Genomic DNA, 17,903 nt, shown 5'->3' with positions numbered 1-17,903 from the left:
CCTTGATTTCTCCTCATCTCAGTCCTAAATGGCCGACCCCTTATCCTGAGACTGTGACCCCTGGTTCTAGACTCCCCAGCCAGGGGTAAACATCCTCTCTGTATCTACCCTGTCAAGCCCCCTCAGAATCTTGTACGTTTCAATAAGATCACCTCTCATTCTTCTAATCTCCAGAGAGTATCGGCCCATTCTATGCAATTTATCATCATAAGACAGCCCTCTCATCCCAGGGACCGGTGAACTTCCGTTGTACCGCCTCCAAGGCAAGTACATCCCTCCTTAGATCAGGAGACCAAAACTGTGCGCAGTACTCCAGGTGTGGTCTCACCAAGGCCCTGTACAATTGTAGCAAGAATTCCTTACTCTTGTACTCCAACCCCCTGCAATAAAGGATTACGGCAATTGCCTTCCTTAGTACATAAGAACATAAGAATTAGGAACAGGAGTAGGCCATCTAGCCCCTCGAGCCTGCTCCGCCACTCAACAAGATCATGGCTGATCTGGCCGTGGACTCAGCTCCACTTACCCGCCCGCTCCCCGTAACCCTTAATTCCCTTATTGGTTCAAAATCTATCTATCTGTGATTTGAATACATTCAATGAGCTAGCCTCAACTGCTTCCTTGGGCAGAGAATTCCACAGATTCACAACCCTCTGGGAGAAGAAATTCCTTCTCAACTCGGTTTTAAATTGGCTCCCCCGTATTTTGAGGCTGTGCCCCCTAGTTCTAGTCTCCCCGACCAGTGGAAACAACCTCACTGCCTCCATCTTGTCCATCCCTTTCATTATTTTAAATGTTTCTATAAGATCACCCCCTCATCCTTCTGAACTCCAACGAGTAAAGACCCAGTCTACTCAATCTATCATCATAAGGTCACCCCCTCATCTCCGGAATCAGCCTAGTGAATCGTCTCTGTACCCCCTCCAAAGCTAGTATATCCTTCCTTAAGTAAGGTGACCAAAACTGCACGCAGTACTCCAGGTGCGGCCTCACCAATACCCTGTACAGTTGCAGCAAGACCTCCCTGCTTTTGTACTCCATCCCTCTCGCAATGAAGGCCAACATTTCATTCGCCTTCCTGATTACCTGCTGCACCTGCAAACTAACTCTTTGTGATTCATGCACAAGGACCCCCAGGTCCCTCTGCACCGCAGCATGTTGTAATTTCTCCCCATTCAAATAATATTCCCTTTTACTTGTTTTTTTTTCCCAAGGTGGATGACCTCACATTTTCCGACATTGTATTCCATCTGCCAGACCTTAGCCCATTCGCTTAACCTATCCAAATCTCCTTGCAGCCTCTCTGTGTCCTCTACACAACCCGCTTTCCCACTAATCTTAGTGCTCGCTGTACCTGCACGCTAGCTTTCTGTGTTTCTTGCACGAGGACCCCCAGATCTCTCGGAGCACCAAAGTTAAAGAGTTTACGCGACAGCATTGTGCATCTCCAGGCCCCTATCGTGGCCTGGACCGGACTCCCCGAGACAGGGAGAGCAGAGGGACATCTCTAACCCAGTGAGATCACTGCCCAGTTTGACACCAACCAGGGGCATCTGCTGACACATGCTCAGTAGCGGGTTAGTGTGTGAGAGGTTAGTATAGCTGACCCCCAGCCAATCCGATCAAACACTGGCAATTTACCGTAGAAGGAACTCCTGAATACGGCCCAAAAGTGATTCAATAAGAATGTTCGAGGCCCTGGTCAGCAGCCCTTAGTGACGGGCTCCTTCCCCCAGATCACACCTCAGGTTTTTTTTAAAAATTCCTTCACGAGATGTGGGCGTCGCTGGCAAGGCCGGCATTTATTGCCCATCCCTAATTGCCCCTTGAGAAGGTGGTGGTGAGCCACCTTCTTGAACCGCTGCAGTCCCGTGTGGTGAAGGTGCTCCCATAGTGCTGACTTTGTCGGAGCGGTTTGGTACGACGGAGTGTCTCGCTGGGCCATTTCAGAGGGCAGTTAAGAGTCAACCACATCGCTGTGAGTCTGGAGTCACATATCGGCCAGACCGGGTAAGGGCGGCAGATTTCCTTCCCTAAAGGGACGTCAGTGAACCCGATGGGTTTTTACAACAATCCGGTAGTCAATGGTCACCATTACTGACACTGGCTTTTTTATTCCAGATTTATTTAATTAACTGAATTGAAATTCCCGTGGTGGGATTTGAACTCGGGTCTCCGGATCACCAGTCCAGGTCTCGGGATCGCTGGTCCAGTGACATAACCGCTGAGCTACGGATATAGAGAAGCTGTCAGGGAGCGAATAGTCCGGGGGGAGATCTGCGGACAGACCCAACTGAACCCAAACGCAGTAAAATGCCAGAGTTTCTCCGAACTTCCACGGCCCAAGAGTCACGAAACTCCCGCTTTGCTGCCGAGTGAGTCAAGATTAGTCCGGAAATCCGAAAAACCCCGTTTCTTCCCGATGATTGACAACAAAAGCCGCCACGCAGCGATTGCGGGGCACAGATCGCGCTGGCGGGGAGACGGAGGGGTTAACCAGCAAAGTGCGAGGGTTACGGAGGGAACGTAACAAGACAGCGGTAAGCAGCTTTAATAAAACAAAAAAAGGAGGCATTTGCACGGACCTGCTTCAGACAAGGATACGGAAACAAAATTAACAAGTTAAAACGTTGAGGTAGTTTTCGTTCAGTCAAAATCCAGAGACAATCGTCCTCCTTTCGCGCATCTCGCCCCCTCCCCTGAATCCCATTCTGAGCTCCAGACTGCTTCTCCACCACCGCCCCCAGCCCCCCCCCCCAGCACCCCCCCCCCTCCCCCACCCCCTGAAGGCCAGTCTTCATCACACCGGATATACAGCACAGAAACAGGCCATTCGGCCCAACCCATCCACTCGAGCCTCATCACAGAATCAGAGAAGTTTACAGCACGGACGGAGGCCATTCGGCCCATTGTGTCCGCGCCGGCCGGCAATGAGCTACCCAGCCTCATCCCACTTTCTGTAGGGGAGAGGGAGGGAGAAGAGAGGAGGAGGGGAGGGGGAAGAGGAGAGGGAGAAGAGAGGAGGAGAGGGAGAAGAGAGGAGGAGAGGGGAGGGGAGAGGAGGAGAGGGGAGGGGAGAGGAGGGCGAGGAAGAGCGAGATGGAGAGGACGGAAGGTTGTGAAGGAAGGAAAGGACAGGAGAAAGGGAAGGGCTGAAAGGAAGAGAAGAAGGAGGAGAAAGGCGAGGCCGGGAAGCTCGGTGGCCATACTCAGTGACATCCCACCCCCAGCGTGCGTCAGTGCCCCCCCCGGAGAGCAATGGAGATGGCCCACCCCAAGTGTGCTCAGTGTCCCCCCCCGGAGAGCAATGGAGATGGCCCACCCCCAGTGTGCTCAGTGCCCCCCCCTGCGGAGAGCAATGGAGACGGCCCTCCCCCAGTGTGCTCAGTGCCCCCCCCCCCGCGGAGAGCAATGGAGACGGCCCACCCCCAGTGTGCTCAGTGCCCCCCCCCGCGGAGAGCAATGGAGACGGCCCACCCCAGTGTGCTCAGTGCCCCCCCCCCCGGAGAGCAATGGAGATGGCCCACCCCAGTGTGCTCAGTGCCCCCCCCCCCGGAGAGCAATGGAGATGGCCCACCCCCAGTGTGCTCAGTGCCCCCCCCCCCCGGAGAGCAATGGAGACGGCCCACCCCCAGTGTGCTCAGTGCCCCCCCCCCACCGGAGAGCAATGGAGATGGCCCACTCCCGGTGTGCTCAGTGCCCCCCCGGAGAGCAATGGAGACGGCCCACTCCCGGTGTGCTCAGTGCCTCCCCCGGAGAGCAATGGAGACGGCCCACCCCCAGTGTGCTCAGTGTCCCCCCCCCCCCCGGAGAGCAATGGAGACGGCCCACTCCCAGTGTGCTCAGTGCCCCCCCCCGGAGAGCAATGGAGACGGCCCACTCCCAGTGTGCTCAATGCCCCCCCCCCCGGAGAGCAATGGAGACGGCCCACTCCCGGTGTGCTCAGTGCCCCCCCGGAGAGCAATGGAGACGGCCCACCCCTAGTGTGCTCAGTGCCCCCCCCCCCCCCCCCGGAGAGCAATGGAGACGGCCCACCCCCAGTGTGCTCAGTGCCCCTCTGGAGACGGCCCACACAATGTGCTGGTGTCAAGCCTGGCCAGCTGGGAGGCACAGAATGGGCTCGCTCCCAACAGGAGCCTGGTCCTCATCGGCCAGTCCGCTGACAGCCCAGCCTGGGCCACACACGTGCTCTCTGGCCCAACAGCCAGTGCCTTGCCCGGGACCTACTCTAGGTCGATCCCAGTTCACAGTTCACAGATCCCTCGCTAAATCCCAATATGGGACGGGACATCCTGCCCAAGACTCAGTCCCCGAGGGGCGGGGCTGGAGGGAACACGGCTTCCAAGGCCAAGGCGAGAGTCCCAAACACCAGGCTAAAGTGACAGAGCACGGCGAGCTCTGCCAATCTGTCTGCGCCTCGCTTGGATTAACCCTCACAGGAGCTGTGCACAGGGTGTCCGAGAAAGCTGGCTGCGTTGGGCTTAGAGAGCGGAATCTGTTCACTCCATAGTCGGGTAAGACTTCGAGGCGAACAGACAGGAGGTGCGTACAACAACGATCGGGCCTGGCGATAGATTATCTCACTCCGACAGATTGTGCAGGACATGGGGCTGTGTATTTAAACTGCTCCTACTCCAATCTGGAACTAAGGGGGCGCACAGTTTCAGAATACGGGGTCGCCCACTTAAAACGGAGATGAGGAGGAATTTCTTCAAACCCCGCGACCTCTACCGCCTAGAAGGACAAGGGCAGCAGGCGCGTGGGAACACCACCCCCTCCACGTTCCCCTCCCAGTCACACACACCAGCCTGACATGGAAATATATCGGCCGTTCCTTCATCGTCGCTGGGTCACAATCCTGGAATTCCCTCCCTAATAGGAGCACCTTCACCACATGGACTACAGCGGTTCAAGAAGGCGGCTCACCACCACCTTCTCGAGGGGCAATTAGGGATGGGCAATAAATGCCGGCCTTGCCAGCGACGCCCACATCCCGTGAAAGAATAAAAAGGTAATGGTAGTAAGGAAGAACTTGCATTTCTATAGCGCCTTTCACAACCGCGGGACATCCCATAGTGCTTTACCGCCAATGAAGCACTTTTTGAAGAGCAGTCACTGTTGTAACGCTCTGTCTTGCCTCAGGGCCCTGGGGTGAGGCCTGAAAAGAAAGAAAAACAGGCTGTCCGCCCCCAATGGCCGTCCAGTGACCCTTGCTGGATAGTGCCAGGGGGCAAAGGTCGGAGTGAGGGCGAGAGCAAGCTTGGCCGTGATGCTCCCATGGCCGAATAAATGCCGACCTTGCCAGCGACGGCCACATTCCGTGAAAGAATTAACGGTGGGACTATGTGCTCTTGGTGATGGAGTGGGGATGGGGGTCAGGAGCCCAGCTCTGGGTAAAACAGGAGACTTAGCTTGCGAACAGTCCGGTGCAGCCTACATCATTTACGTCGCTTAGGACACACATAAAGGTACAAGTCTATGAGAAACACCTAATAGCACATGATAGGAGCATCAACCCTAAAGGAGGTGCAGGAACAGAGAGACCTGGGGTATATGTGCTCAAATCATTGAATGTGGCAGGGCAGGTTGAGAAAGTGGTCAGAAAAGGCTTACGTGATCCTGGGCTTCATAAATAGAGGCGTAGAGTACAAAAGTACAGAAATTATGATGAACATTGGTTCGGCCACAGCTGGAGTAGTGTGTCCAATTCTGGGCCCCGCACTTTAGGAAGGATGTGAAGGCCTTAGAGAGGGCGCAGAAAAGATTTACCAGAATGGTTCCAGGGATGAGGGACTTCAGTGACGGGGAGAGACTGAAGAAGCCGGGGTTGTTCTCCTTGGAGCAGAGAAGGTTGAGAGGAGATTTGATCGCGGTGTTCAACATCAGGAGGGGTCTGGGCAGAGTAGATCGAGAGAAACTGTTCCCATTGGTGGAAGGGTCGAGAACCAGAGGGACACAGATTTAAGGCGATTGGCAAAAGAACCAAAGACGACACGAAGGAAAACGTTTTCACGCAGCGAGTGGTTAGGATCTGGAATGCGCTGCCTGAGAGGGCGGTGGAGGCAGACTCAATCGCGGCTTTCAAAAGGGAGTTGGATAAGTACCTGAAGGAAAAATATTTGTAGGGCTACGGGGAAAGGGCGGGGGGAGTGGGACTGGCTGAGGGGCTCTTGCAGAGAGCCGGCATGGGCTCGATGGGCCGAATGGCCTCCTGTGCTGTAACCGGTTCTGTGATTCTATGATTTACGGGAAATGTTATGTTACGGACTGGAGAATTTTAGAGGGGTCTGGATAGAGTGGATAGGAAGGAGCTGTTTCCCTTAGCAGAGGGGTCAACAACCAGGGGGCATAGATTTAAAGTAATTGGTAGAAGGTTTAGAGGGGATTTGAGGGGAAATGTTTTAACCCAGAGGGTGGTGGAGGTCTGGAACTCACGGCCTGAAAGGGTGGTAGAGGCAGAAACCCTCACCACATTTAAAAAGTACTTGGATGTGTACCTGAAGTGCCGTAACCTGCAGGGCTACGGACCCACTGAACATAAGAACACAAGAATTAGGAGCAGGAGTTGGCCATTCGGCCCCTCGAGCCTGCTCCGCCATTCAATAAAATCACAGCTGATCTTCGACCTCAACTCCACTTTCCCGCCCGATCTCCATATCCCTCGATTCCTCTCGAGTCCAAAATTCTATCGATCTCCACCTTGAATATACTCAACGACTGAGCCTCCACAGCCCTCTGGGGCAGAGAGTTCCAAAGATTCACCACCCTCCGAGTGAAGAAATTTCTCCTCATCTCAGTCCTAAATGGCCGACCCCTTATCCTGAGACTGTGACCCCTGGTTCTAGACTCCCCAGCCCGGGGGGGAAACATCCTCCCTGCATCTACCCTGTCAAGCCCCCTCAGAATCTTGTACGTTTCAATAAGATCACCTCTCATTCTTCTAATCTCCAGAGAGTATCGGCCCATTCTATGCAATTTATCATCATAAGACAGCCCTCTCATCCCAGGGATCAATCTAGTGAACTTCCGTTGTACCGCCTCCAAGGCAAGTATATCCCTCCTTAGATCAGGAGACCAAAACTGTGCGCAGTACTCCAGGTGTGGTCTCACCAAGGCCCTGTACAATTATAGCAAGACTTCCTTACTCTTGTACTCCAACCCCCTGCAATAAAAGACTACGCCATTTGCCTTCCTTAGTACATAAGAACATAAGAATTAGGAACAGGAGTAGGCCATCTAGCCCCTCGAGCCTGCTCCGCCACTCAACAAGATCATGGCTGATCTGGCCGTGGACTCAGCTCCACTTACCCGCCCGCTCCCCGTAACCCTTAATTCCCTTATTGGTTAAAAATCTATCTATCTGTGATTTGAATACATTCAATGAGCTAGCCTCAACTGCTTCCTTGGGCAGAGAATTCCACAGATTCACAACCCTCTGGGAGAAGAAATTTCTTCTCAACTCGGTTTTAAATTGGCTCCCCCGTATTTTGAGGCTGTGCCTCCTAGTTCTAGTCTCCCCGACCAGTGGAAACAACCTCTCTGCCTCTATCTTGTCCATCCCTTTCATTATTTTAAATGTTTCTATAAGATCACCCCTCATCCTTCTGAACTCTAATGAGTAAAGACCCAGTCTACTCAATCTATCATCATAAGGTCACCCCCTCATCTCCGGAATCAGCCTAGTGAATCGTCTCTGTACCCCCTCCAAAGCTAGTATATCCTTCCTTAAGTAAGGTGAACAAAACTGCACGCAGTACTCCAGGTGCGGCCTCACCAATACCCTGTACAGTTGCTGGAAAGTGGGATTAGGCTGGGTAGCTCTTTGTCGGCCGGCGTGGACACGATGGGCCGAAATGGCCTCCTTCCGTGCTGTACATTTCTGAGATACTGTGATCAGGAAAAAGCACCAACCAGCAACAGGTGGCTCATAGCTGATTAAACTGGGGCGTAAGAGGTTAATCATTGTTAACCTCTCTGGCAATAAATCTGGTTCACCAACGGACTTGGGTCCAACTCCGGCAGGAAACCCAAAACAGGAAGGCCTCATTGAGATTGTTCAGAACCCGCCCCGAGTGCGTTTACACGAGCGATCATGTATCCTCCCGGCGAGCAAACGAACGATAAAAAGACTGCACTGTGGGCTAACCGCCCCCTCTGCAAACAGGCCCCTTTACACAGCGTGTCAGCCAGCTGGTTATGGATGATAAGCCGATTAGGCCCCGCTGCCTGGTCCCTGCGTGCTGCTCTGCACAGGATCCTGTACACAAGTGAATACTGAATGAGGGACCTTCCAACTACAACAAATCATCCCTCGTCTCATTTTCCCCATTTATATTTGCATTTATATCATCATAGGCGGTCCCTCGAAGCAGGGATGACTTGCTCCACGCCAAAAAGGGCTGAGTTCACAGGTCTTTCAATGAAGGACCTAATATTCCAGATCCCGAACTACATCCTGAAGGGTGGAAGATGCCTGTGGGTGGATTTGTTTAATGTGGGGTGACCGTTGCACACCAGCCACCACACGGGGCTTGACAGAGCGAGGTCCTGGTCCAGTGGCAAGGGTTAACCAGGACGACCGGAGACCAGCTCTGCTGCACGGACCCAGTGCGCCCACATATCGCACAGTGTGGGCTGGGCCCGTGCTGCCCCTGGGCCCTGATCACACCCCTCTACGAACTCTCGCCGCTCCTTCGCCCCGACCTCGCCACTCCTGCTGTACCTGCCCACACTGTAGTCACGTGCTGCTCCCTGCGGTGTTTATGCTTTAAGCGTAGCCACACACCCCAAGGCGACTCACGGGAGCATAAATCAGACAAAATTTGACACCGATCCACGTAAGCACACATGAGCACCAAAGGTTTGGTCAAAGAGGTCGGTTTTAAGGAGCGTCTTAAAAGGAGGAGAGAGAGGCGGAGAGGTTTAGGGAGAGAATCCCAGAGCTTGGGGCCCAGGCAGCTGAAGGCACGGCCACCGATGGTGGAGCGATGGGAACCGATGGTGCTCAAGAGGTTGCAACTGGAGGAGTGCTCCATTATACGGCGTTTTCCCCGGTGCGGGGAGAGGGCGCCATTAGCTGGTCGTTGTCCAGAGCTGCCGAGCTAGAAATGATCGAGGCTCACTCTCTGTCTCTCTCTCTCTCTCTCTCAGGGCCGAACGCAAGGGAAGAGTTGAAAGCCCCGAACCCCAGCACCCAAGGCCCAGCTGGGATCTTCCCCTGCGTCACGGAACACTGGGTCGCCAACTCTGTCTGGACGCATTCCTGGAGGGGTCGTCACATGACCACCAACGGCCCCGCCCCCACTCTCCCGCCACTGGTCGCCAGGCACACCCATCATCACAGCACTTGCCTTCCCACGACCAATCGGATCGCGAATTAACTCTGTTACCCGATTGGCTGAGGGTCAAAAATCACTCAAAAGTCCTTTCCCCCCCCCCCCCCCATCTCCAATATTTTTATAACTAATTGAACAAGAAAACAATTTTTAAAGCACTATTTTTATTTTAAAGCCCTTATGGTTTTTTTCTCCTGGATATTTGCTCTCAGCAGCTTCCGGGAGATTAATCTTTAATTCAAGAAAGAAAGACTTGCATTTATATAGCACCTTTCACGACCACCAGACGTCTCAAAGCGCTTTACAGCCGATGAGGTACTTTTTGAAGCCAATTTGTGCACAGCAAGCTCCCGCAAATAGCAATGTGATAGTGACCCAAATCACCTGTTTTAGTGATGTTAATTGAGGGATAAATATTGGCCCCAGGACACCGGGGAGAACTCCCCCTTGCTCTTCTTCGAAATATTCCTGTGGGATCTTTTACTTCCACCTGAGGGGGGCAGACCGGGCCTCGGTTTAAGGTCTCATCCGAATCAACATCACTATAAACTGATGATCTGGGTCATTATCACATTGCTGTTTGTGGGAGCTTGCTGTGCGCAAATTGGCGTTTCCCATCAATACAACAGTGACTGCACTTCGATTGGCTGTAATGCGTTTTGGAGCGTCTGGTTGTCGTGAAAGGCGCGATATCATCGAATCAGAGACATTTACAGCACGGAAGGAGGCCATTCGGCCCATCGTGTCCGACAAACAGCTACCCAGCCTAATCCCACTTTCCAGCTCTGGGTCCGTAGCCCTGTAGGTTACGGCACTTCAAGCTGCACATCCAAATGTGGTGAGGGTTTCTGCCTCTTCCACCCTTTCAGGCAGCGAGTTCCGCCCCAGACCCCCACCGCCCTCTGGGTGAAGAAATTTCCCCTCAAATCCTCCCCCCAAATCTGCAAACGCAAGTCTTTCTTAAATTCAGACAAGGGGAGCATTTCGTCTCGGCCACCGATTGTAAAGGGGCTAAAAGCCACCAGGCTGCGGGCTTAAGGAGCAGGAAGAGGAGAAAAGCAGTTCAGAAAATGACAATCAGAAATACTCACAGTTTTGAGTTTCTTCACTGCATCCTCGCACACATGCATCCCCCGGGATTCCTCCACTTCCACATGGCCCAGGTACTGTACAGGGAGAGAGGGGAACTAATTATTATTTAAAAACCACGCCAGCCATATTTCCCGTTACAGATATCACCCTGCCCAGCATCCATCGCTGAGTTTAAATCCCTGTTCCTGTGACCTCACACCTCACCCTCTTCTGCCATCATCATCATAGGCAGTCCCTCGGAATCGAGGAAGACTTGCTCCCACTCTTAAAGTGAGTCCTCACGTGGCTGAACAGCCCGATACGGGAATAGTCGTTGAGGGAAGGGGTGGGTGGGACAGGTTTGCCGCACGCTCCTTCTGCTGCCTGCGCTTGGTTTCTGCACGCTCTCGGCGACGAGACTCGAGGTGCTCAGCGCCCTCCCGGATGCACTTCCTCCACTTAGGGCGGACCGGTCTTTGGCCAGGGACTCCCAGGTGTCAGTGGGGATGTCGCACTTTATCAGGGAGGCTTTGAGGGTGTCCCTTGCAATGTTTCCTCTGCCCACCTTTGGCCGTGAAGACAGACACACCAACGTTAGCGTCCTCGACCAGGCCAACATCCCCAGCATCGAGACATCTTCTGTACCCTCCTCCAGCCCTACAACCCCTCCCTCCTCAAACTCCCTCTTCCACCGATTGTGACCTCTTGTGCGGCCCCCTCCCTCCCCACCCCCTTCGCCCCACAATTGGCGGCCGTGCCTTCAGCTGCCGGGGCCCCAAGTTCTGGGATTCCCTCTGGCTGGGGCGTCTAGAACCAGGGGTCACACAGTCTCAGGATAAGGGGTCGGCCATTTAGGACTGAGATGAGGAGGAATTTCTTCACTCAGAGGGTGGTGAATCTTTGGAATTCTCTGCCCCCAGAGGGCTGTGGAGGCTCAGTCGTTGAGTCTATTCAAGACAGAGGGCGATAGATTTTTAGGCATTAAGGGAATCGAGGGATTATGGGGTAAGAACAGAGAATGTTGGATACAGCCAGCAGGTCAGGCGGCATCTGTGGAGGTCAATGACTCTTCGTCAGAAATGGGATATAGGGATCGGGCAGGGAAAGTGCCGCTGAGGTCGAAGATCACTAAATATATTCAAAAGGGAGTTAGATGAAGTCCTTACTACTCGGGGGAGCAAGGGGTATGGCGAGAAAGCAGGAATGGGGTACTGAAGTTTCATGTTCAGCCATGAACTCATTGAATGGCGGTGCAGGCTAGAAGGGCTGAATGGCCTACTCCTGCACCTATTTTCTATGTTTCTATGACCTGATTGAATGGCGGAACAGGCTCGAGGGGCCGAATGGCCGACTCCTGCTCCTACTTCTTAAACCTCTCCACCTGTGACGTTTGTAGAGCTGTTGCCATCAGGCGGTCCAGGCAGCGGGCGGTCGAGGGGGTCGTTCAGCCCGACTGACCTGCCTCTCTTCCGCGGTTACATCCGAGCCGGGGTGTCCCTGGAGATGGAGCACGCGGTGTCCACCGGTACGCTCGTGGCCTTCCGCGTGAGACGGGCGCCGGAGGGACTGGAGTGCATCATCGCCCCCCGGCAACCAAATTTTTATTTGATTTAATTTGATTGATTTGACAATGGTTCAATCGTTAATCTGTGTTTTTGGTTCCCTCAAAAAAAAACAAGGGGGCAGTTGAATGAAAATTTCCACCAAAAATAGTTGCAGAGCTGTTGAGTGGGGAGTGGCTTAGCCAGTCACGTGATGTTCACAAGACTCAATAAAACCCCGGCCAGTTGGGTTCGGGGGATCCACGATGGGGCAGGTGGTTGTGAGCCTGGTGGATGAACCGGTAATGTGTCGTGTGATTGTGAAACCTTTGTTAATAAACCAACTAGTTCTTAATAGCAGTGTGTCGCTATGAATTCTTCAGCAAAGAACCCGGGAAACAAATACATTACACCTCTCCTCTGTTAAGGCACTTGTTAAAACTGATCTCTTAAGTCACCTGTTCTAATGGCCCAGAAATCCCGGTTTCTCCTTTCCCCGCGGGCGAACGACTGGATTCTGGAAAAATGAAGCGCTCCTACCTGTTCCTGCTGCCCCCACGCGAATTCCCAGTCCTGAGGCCTCCACTGACTGTGCATCGCAGCACGTGCACGGGGGCCTGGAGCTGCAGTCACATGGCTCTGGGCAGCCAATCAGCTAAAGTATGTTCTCATTCATAATAATGGGAACTCCGTAAGTTGGAGAACCCATTATTTTTATGAATGAGAAACCCCTTCCCCCCCCCCCAAACACACACAACCAATAATAAAAGATAGAAAAAATGCACAACATACTTTTATTCGTTTAAATTAAAGTTATTTATGTATTTAAAAAATATTTATTTTTGCGATAAAAATTTTTTTTAAATTATGGTTTAAAATAAACTTTCCGGAGTGGGGAGCGTTTTTAACAATAACATTTGTTTTTACAATTTTATTTTACAAGGTTTGTGTGTGTTTTAAAACTCTTACGCCTGTAACAGTGGGCTATGCATCTGCTTCTATCAGACGCAAGAGGTTTGAGGACATCTGCTGGGCAAGATATGGGTAAATCCCGCAATCTTGCCCATACAAATATCCTCGCTCACGAGGTGTGGATGATCTGTCAAGCTGGAGCTGGAACTTGACAGATCGGAAAAGCCGGTTTTCAGCACATAGAAATTTACAGGGCAGAAGGAGGCCATTCCGGCCCATCGTGTCTGCTCCGGCCGACAAAGAGCCGCACGGCCCTCGGTCAGCAGCCCTGAAGGTTACATATAAACCTATGAACAATGGTGGAAAGGCAAAGAGCACCCAGCCCAACCAGTCCGCCTCACACAACTGCGACACCCCTTACACCGAAACATTCTACACTGCACCCCAACCGGAGCCATGTGATCTCCTGGGAGAGGCAAAATGCAGATAAAAACCCAGGGCAATTGGAGAAAGTAATCTGGGTAAAATTCCTCCCCGACCCATCCAGTCGATCGACACTAGTCCAGGAGATCGCCCTGGCCGTATTCGATTCCCTGCAGTACTTACCATTATACCTGCGCCGGCCGACACAAAGTCATCCAGTCTAATGCACGTGCTGAAAATCGGCTTTCCCGATGCCTTCCCGGGTGCGTACACACTCCGCACGGAGCCGGGATTTCTGGGCCATTGTTATGTGTGCCTTCGGTGTCGGGCTTTTTGCTCGATTTGGCTCCGCGCGGAGCGGCATGGGATGTGTTACGGGCGTGGGACGTGCTACGGGCGTGGGGCGTGTTACGGGCGTGGGGCGTGTTACGGGCGTGGGGCGTGTTACGGGCGTGGGGTGTGTTACGGGCGTGGGACGTGCTACGGGCGTGGGGCGTGTTACGGGCGTGGGGCGTGTTACGGGCGTGGGGCGTGTTACGGGCGTGGGGCGTGTTACGGGCGTGGGGTGTGTTACGGGCGTGGGACGTGCTACGGGCGTGGGGCGTGTTACGGGCGTGGGACGTGTTACGGGCGTGGGACGTGTTACGGGCGTGGGACGTGTTACGGGCGTGGGACGTGTTACGGGCGTGGGACGTGCTACGGACATGGGGCGTGTTACGGGCGTGGGTGTTACGGGCGTGGGACGTGCTACGGGCGTGGGGCGTGTTACGGGCGTGGGTGTTACGGGCGTGGGACGGACAAGCCAGTTGCTGCACTCACCCGGACGGAGAAGTTGCACTTGCCCTTGCGAACGGCCTCTTCATCGGCCTGCCACTGGTGGGGGCGACTGGCCTCGGGCACATACGGCTGTTTCTTTCGGCGGAGGCTCTGTCGCAGTTTGTTCATGGCGGGGTCCCTCTCCCTACACAGGAAAGGAACAAGGGGGAGGGCGAGGGGGGGGGAGGGGAGAAACACAGTTAGCCCAGTGCGACGCTTCCCTTCCCACCACGTAGACTTCAAGTGGGGGGGACTCGAACACACGGCCTCCCAACTCCCGAGGTGAGAGAGAGCGCTGACCGACACCTCAAGAGTCACGCAACACAATTGGAGGGAGGGGGGGGCAGGGGGGGGTTCGGCAGTTCCTGACCGTAACGAGCTCCACAATCACCCCTCTAATATCCTTTACGTTCGAGAATCAGAATGGAAAGATTTTCATTTACATAGCGCCTTTCACAACCACCGGACATCTCAAAGCGCTTTACAGCCAATGAAGTACTTTTTGAAGTCCAGTCACTGTTGTAATGTGGGAAACGCGGCAGCCAATTTGCGCACAGCAAGCTCCCACAAACAGCAATGTGATAATGACCCAGATCACCTGTATTTTTGTGATGTTGATTGAGGGATAAATATTGGCCCCAGGACACCGGGGGGAACTCCTCCTGCTCTTCTTCGAAATAGTGCCCTGGGATCTTTTACATCCACCTGAGAGGGCATACGGGGCCTCGGTTTAAAGCCGCACAACACAATTGGCCGTGCCCAACTGCACCGAGCCCCATTATCACATCGCGACCTCTCTAATCTACCTCATGTTGGGCCATCAGAATGGAAATACAAAGTGTGTTTATTTTAAAAGGAAATAGAGACAGGAACCCATTCAGCGACAACAGGAGCCAGCATCAGCTTGGGCACAGTCGAAGGATAAGGGGTAAGCCATTTAGGACCAAGATGAGGAGAAACTTCTTCACCCAGAGAGTGGTGAACCTGTGGAATTCTCTACCACAGAAAGTTGTTGAGGCCAATTCACTAAATATATTCAAAAAGGAGTTAGATAAAGTCCTTACTACTCGGGGGATCAAGGGGTATGGTGAGAAAGCAGGAATGAGGTACTGAAGTTGCATGTTTAGCCATGAACTCATTGAATGGCGGTGCAGGCTAGAAGGGCCGAATGGCCTACTCCTGCACCTATTTTCTATGTTTCTATCTATCTATGAACAGACTGCCCTGCGCACATCTTCAACCCAGCACAGTCTCACCTGATTCACTCTTGGCCCTCCGAGCCAAGGCTGACACTCAGTGAGCAGCACAATCGCCTCAAAGTTGTCAGAAGGTCATGGGTTCAAGTCCCACTCCAGGGACTTGAGCACAAAAATCCAGGCCGACACTCCCAGTCCAGTACTGAGGGAGTGCCGCACTGTCGGAGGGGCAGTACTGAGGGAGTGCCACACTGTCGGAGGGGCAGTACTGAGGGAGTGCCACACTGTCGGAGGGGCAGTACTGAGGGAGCAACACACTGTCGGAGGGGCAGTGCTGAGAGAGCGCCGCACTGTCGGAGGGGCAGTACTGAGGGAGCGCCGCACTGTCGGAGGGGCAGTACTGAGGGAGTGCCACACTGTCGGAGGGGCAGTACTGAGGGAGTGCCGCACTGTCGGAGGGGCAGTACTGAGGGAGTGCCACACTGTCGGAGGGGCAGTGCTGAGGGAGCGCCGCACTGTCGGAGATGCCGTCTTTCGGATGGGACGTTTAACCGAGGCCCCGTCTGCTCTCTCAGATGGACGCAAAAGATCTTTCAGCTCATATGGAGCATAAACACCGGCGTTGGCCTGTTTGTGTGTTGTAAAATTCTACGTAGATCACGGCACTATTTCGAAGAAGAGCAGGGGAGTTCTCCCCGGTGTCCTGGGGCCAATATTTATCCCTCAACCAACATCACAAAAACAGATTATCTGGATATTATCACATTGCTGTGTGTGGGAGCTTGCCGTACACAAATCGGCTGCTGTGTTTCGCACATTACAACAGTGACAACAAAAGTACTTCATTGGCTGTAAAGCGCTTTGGGATGTCCGGTGGTCGTGAAAGGCGCTATAGAAATGCAAGTCTTCCTTTGTAATAAATCTTCTTGTCTTTCAAGTTCACGATGGTAATTCGAAGGACCACCACTAGAGGGACCCTCGAGGCCTCCTCCTTCCCACGGTGAGTGCCTTGTCTGCAGTCCCAACATTGGCCCTGAGCAAGTGCAAGCCCCGTGGAACGAGAGGCGACGTCACACAGCCGGGGGGTCAACGTCCTGTCCTCACCGAGAGAGAGAGAGAGAGAGAGCAAGGCCATTTAGGACCGAGATGCGGAGGAACTTCTTCACCCAGAGAGTGGTGAACCTGTGGAATTCTCTACCACAGAAAGTTGTTGAGGCCAATTCACTAAATATATTCAAAAAGGAGTTAGATGAGGTCCTTACTGCTAGGGGGATCAAGGGGTATGGCGAGAAAGCAGGAATGGGGTACTGAAGTTGAATGTTCAGCCATGAACTCATTGAATGGCGGTGCAGGCTAGAAGGGCCGAATGGCCTACTCCTGCACCTATTTTCTATGTTTCTATGTTTCTAAAATAAAGTGTGTGTTCCTCTCTCCTTCGCTGTGGCCAGTTCCAACGAGCACCACCAACGCTTTGTCCAAAATGGCCCTTCATTGCGAGCGAGTGCGCGCAGCGAATGCGAGTCCGCTACTGGGTGGCGGGCATCGCGGCCTGGACCAATCCGCTCGCTCGCCCACCACCCACACACCAATCAGCGGGCAGCCAGTCTCCACGAACTAGGGCTGCGATCACTAGAATTTAGAAGTTAAGGGGTGACTTGACCGAAGATATTAAAAGAGGAACTGGTAAGAACGTAAGAATTAGGAGCAGGAGTCGGCCATTCGGCCCCTCGAGCCTGCTCCGCCATTCAACGAGATCGTGGCTGATCTGAGCTTGGCCTCAAGCTCCACTTCCCTGCCCCGCTCCCCGTAACCCCCGACTCCCCAGACCACCCTCCCATGCATCAGAGACATGAACCACGTACAGTAGACACCGCAAAGCACCAACGTCAGTGTTCTCGCTCAGGCCAACATCCCCAGCACCGAGGCTCGAGCGGCTCCGATGGACGGACCATGTTGTCCACATGCCTGATACTTGACTCCCGAACCAGATGCTCTACTCTGAGCTCCGCCACGGCAAGCGAGCCCCAGGGTGGGGTGGGGTGGGGGGGGGGGGGGGGGGGGGGCAGAGGAAACACTTCAAGGGTCACCCTCAAAGCCTCCTTGAAAAAATGTAACACCCCCACCGACACCTGGGACTCCCCGGCCCAAGACCGCTCAAAGCGGAAGAGGAGTATCCGGGAAGGCGCCGAACGCCTCGAGTCTCGTCGCCGGGAGCTCGCGGAAGCCGAGCGTAAACAGCGGAAGGAGCGGACGGCAACCCAAGCCCCCCCCCCCTCCCACCCACCCGTCCCTCCAACCACCGTCTGCCCCCTCCCCCCCCCCCACCCCCATGACAGAGACTGTGGGTCCCACATTGGACTCATCAGTCACCTGAGAACTCGTGTTAGTGTGGGAGCAAGTCTTCCTCGACTCCGAGGGACTGCCGGAGAAAGAAAACGTTCAAAAATCTGTCCATCTCCCCCTTAAATATATTCAATGTCCCAGTCTCCACAGCTCTCTGGGGCAGAGAATTCCACAGATTCACCCCCCTCTGAGAGAAGAAATCCCTCCTCACCTCCGTCTTAAATGGGCGGCCCCTTATTCTGAAACTATGCCCCCTAGTTCTAGAT

At 53.7% G+C, this 17,903-nt stretch overlaps 1 protein-coding gene across 2 annotated transcripts in view; it reads right to left on the bottom strand.

The window, feature by feature from the left end:
• Positions 1-14,237, bottom strand: part of LOC139256205 (protein numb homolog) — a 32,234-nt gene extending 17,997 nt beyond the window's left edge. The window contains exons 1-2 of one of the 2 annotated variants that reach the window (XM_070874154.1): positions 14,102-14,237; positions 10,427-10,501 (exon numbers count right to left, since the gene is read on the bottom strand). In XM_070874154.1, coding sequence (XP_070730255.1) covers positions 10,427-10,501; positions 14,102-14,227 — 201 coding nt within the window. In that variant the 5' untranslated portion in view covers positions 14,228-14,237. Of the gene's footprint in view, positions 1-6,497; positions 6,575-10,426; positions 10,502-14,101 lie in introns of those variants that run through there. The other variant, XM_070874155.1, reaches the window with a different exon arrangement.
• Between the last annotated feature and the right edge of the window lie 3,666 nt (positions 14,238-17,903).

The sequence above is a fragment of the Pristiophorus japonicus genome, unplaced genomic scaffold (genome assembly GCF_044704955.1).
Source record: "Pristiophorus japonicus isolate sPriJap1 unplaced genomic scaffold, sPriJap1.hap1 HAP1_SCAFFOLD_697, whole genome shotgun sequence".
NCBI lineage: Eukaryota > Metazoa > Chordata > Chondrichthyes > Pristiophoridae > Pristiophorus > Pristiophorus japonicus.
Note: the sequence above shows the minus strand (reverse complement) of the source record. Positions and strands in the feature narration are given on the sequence as shown.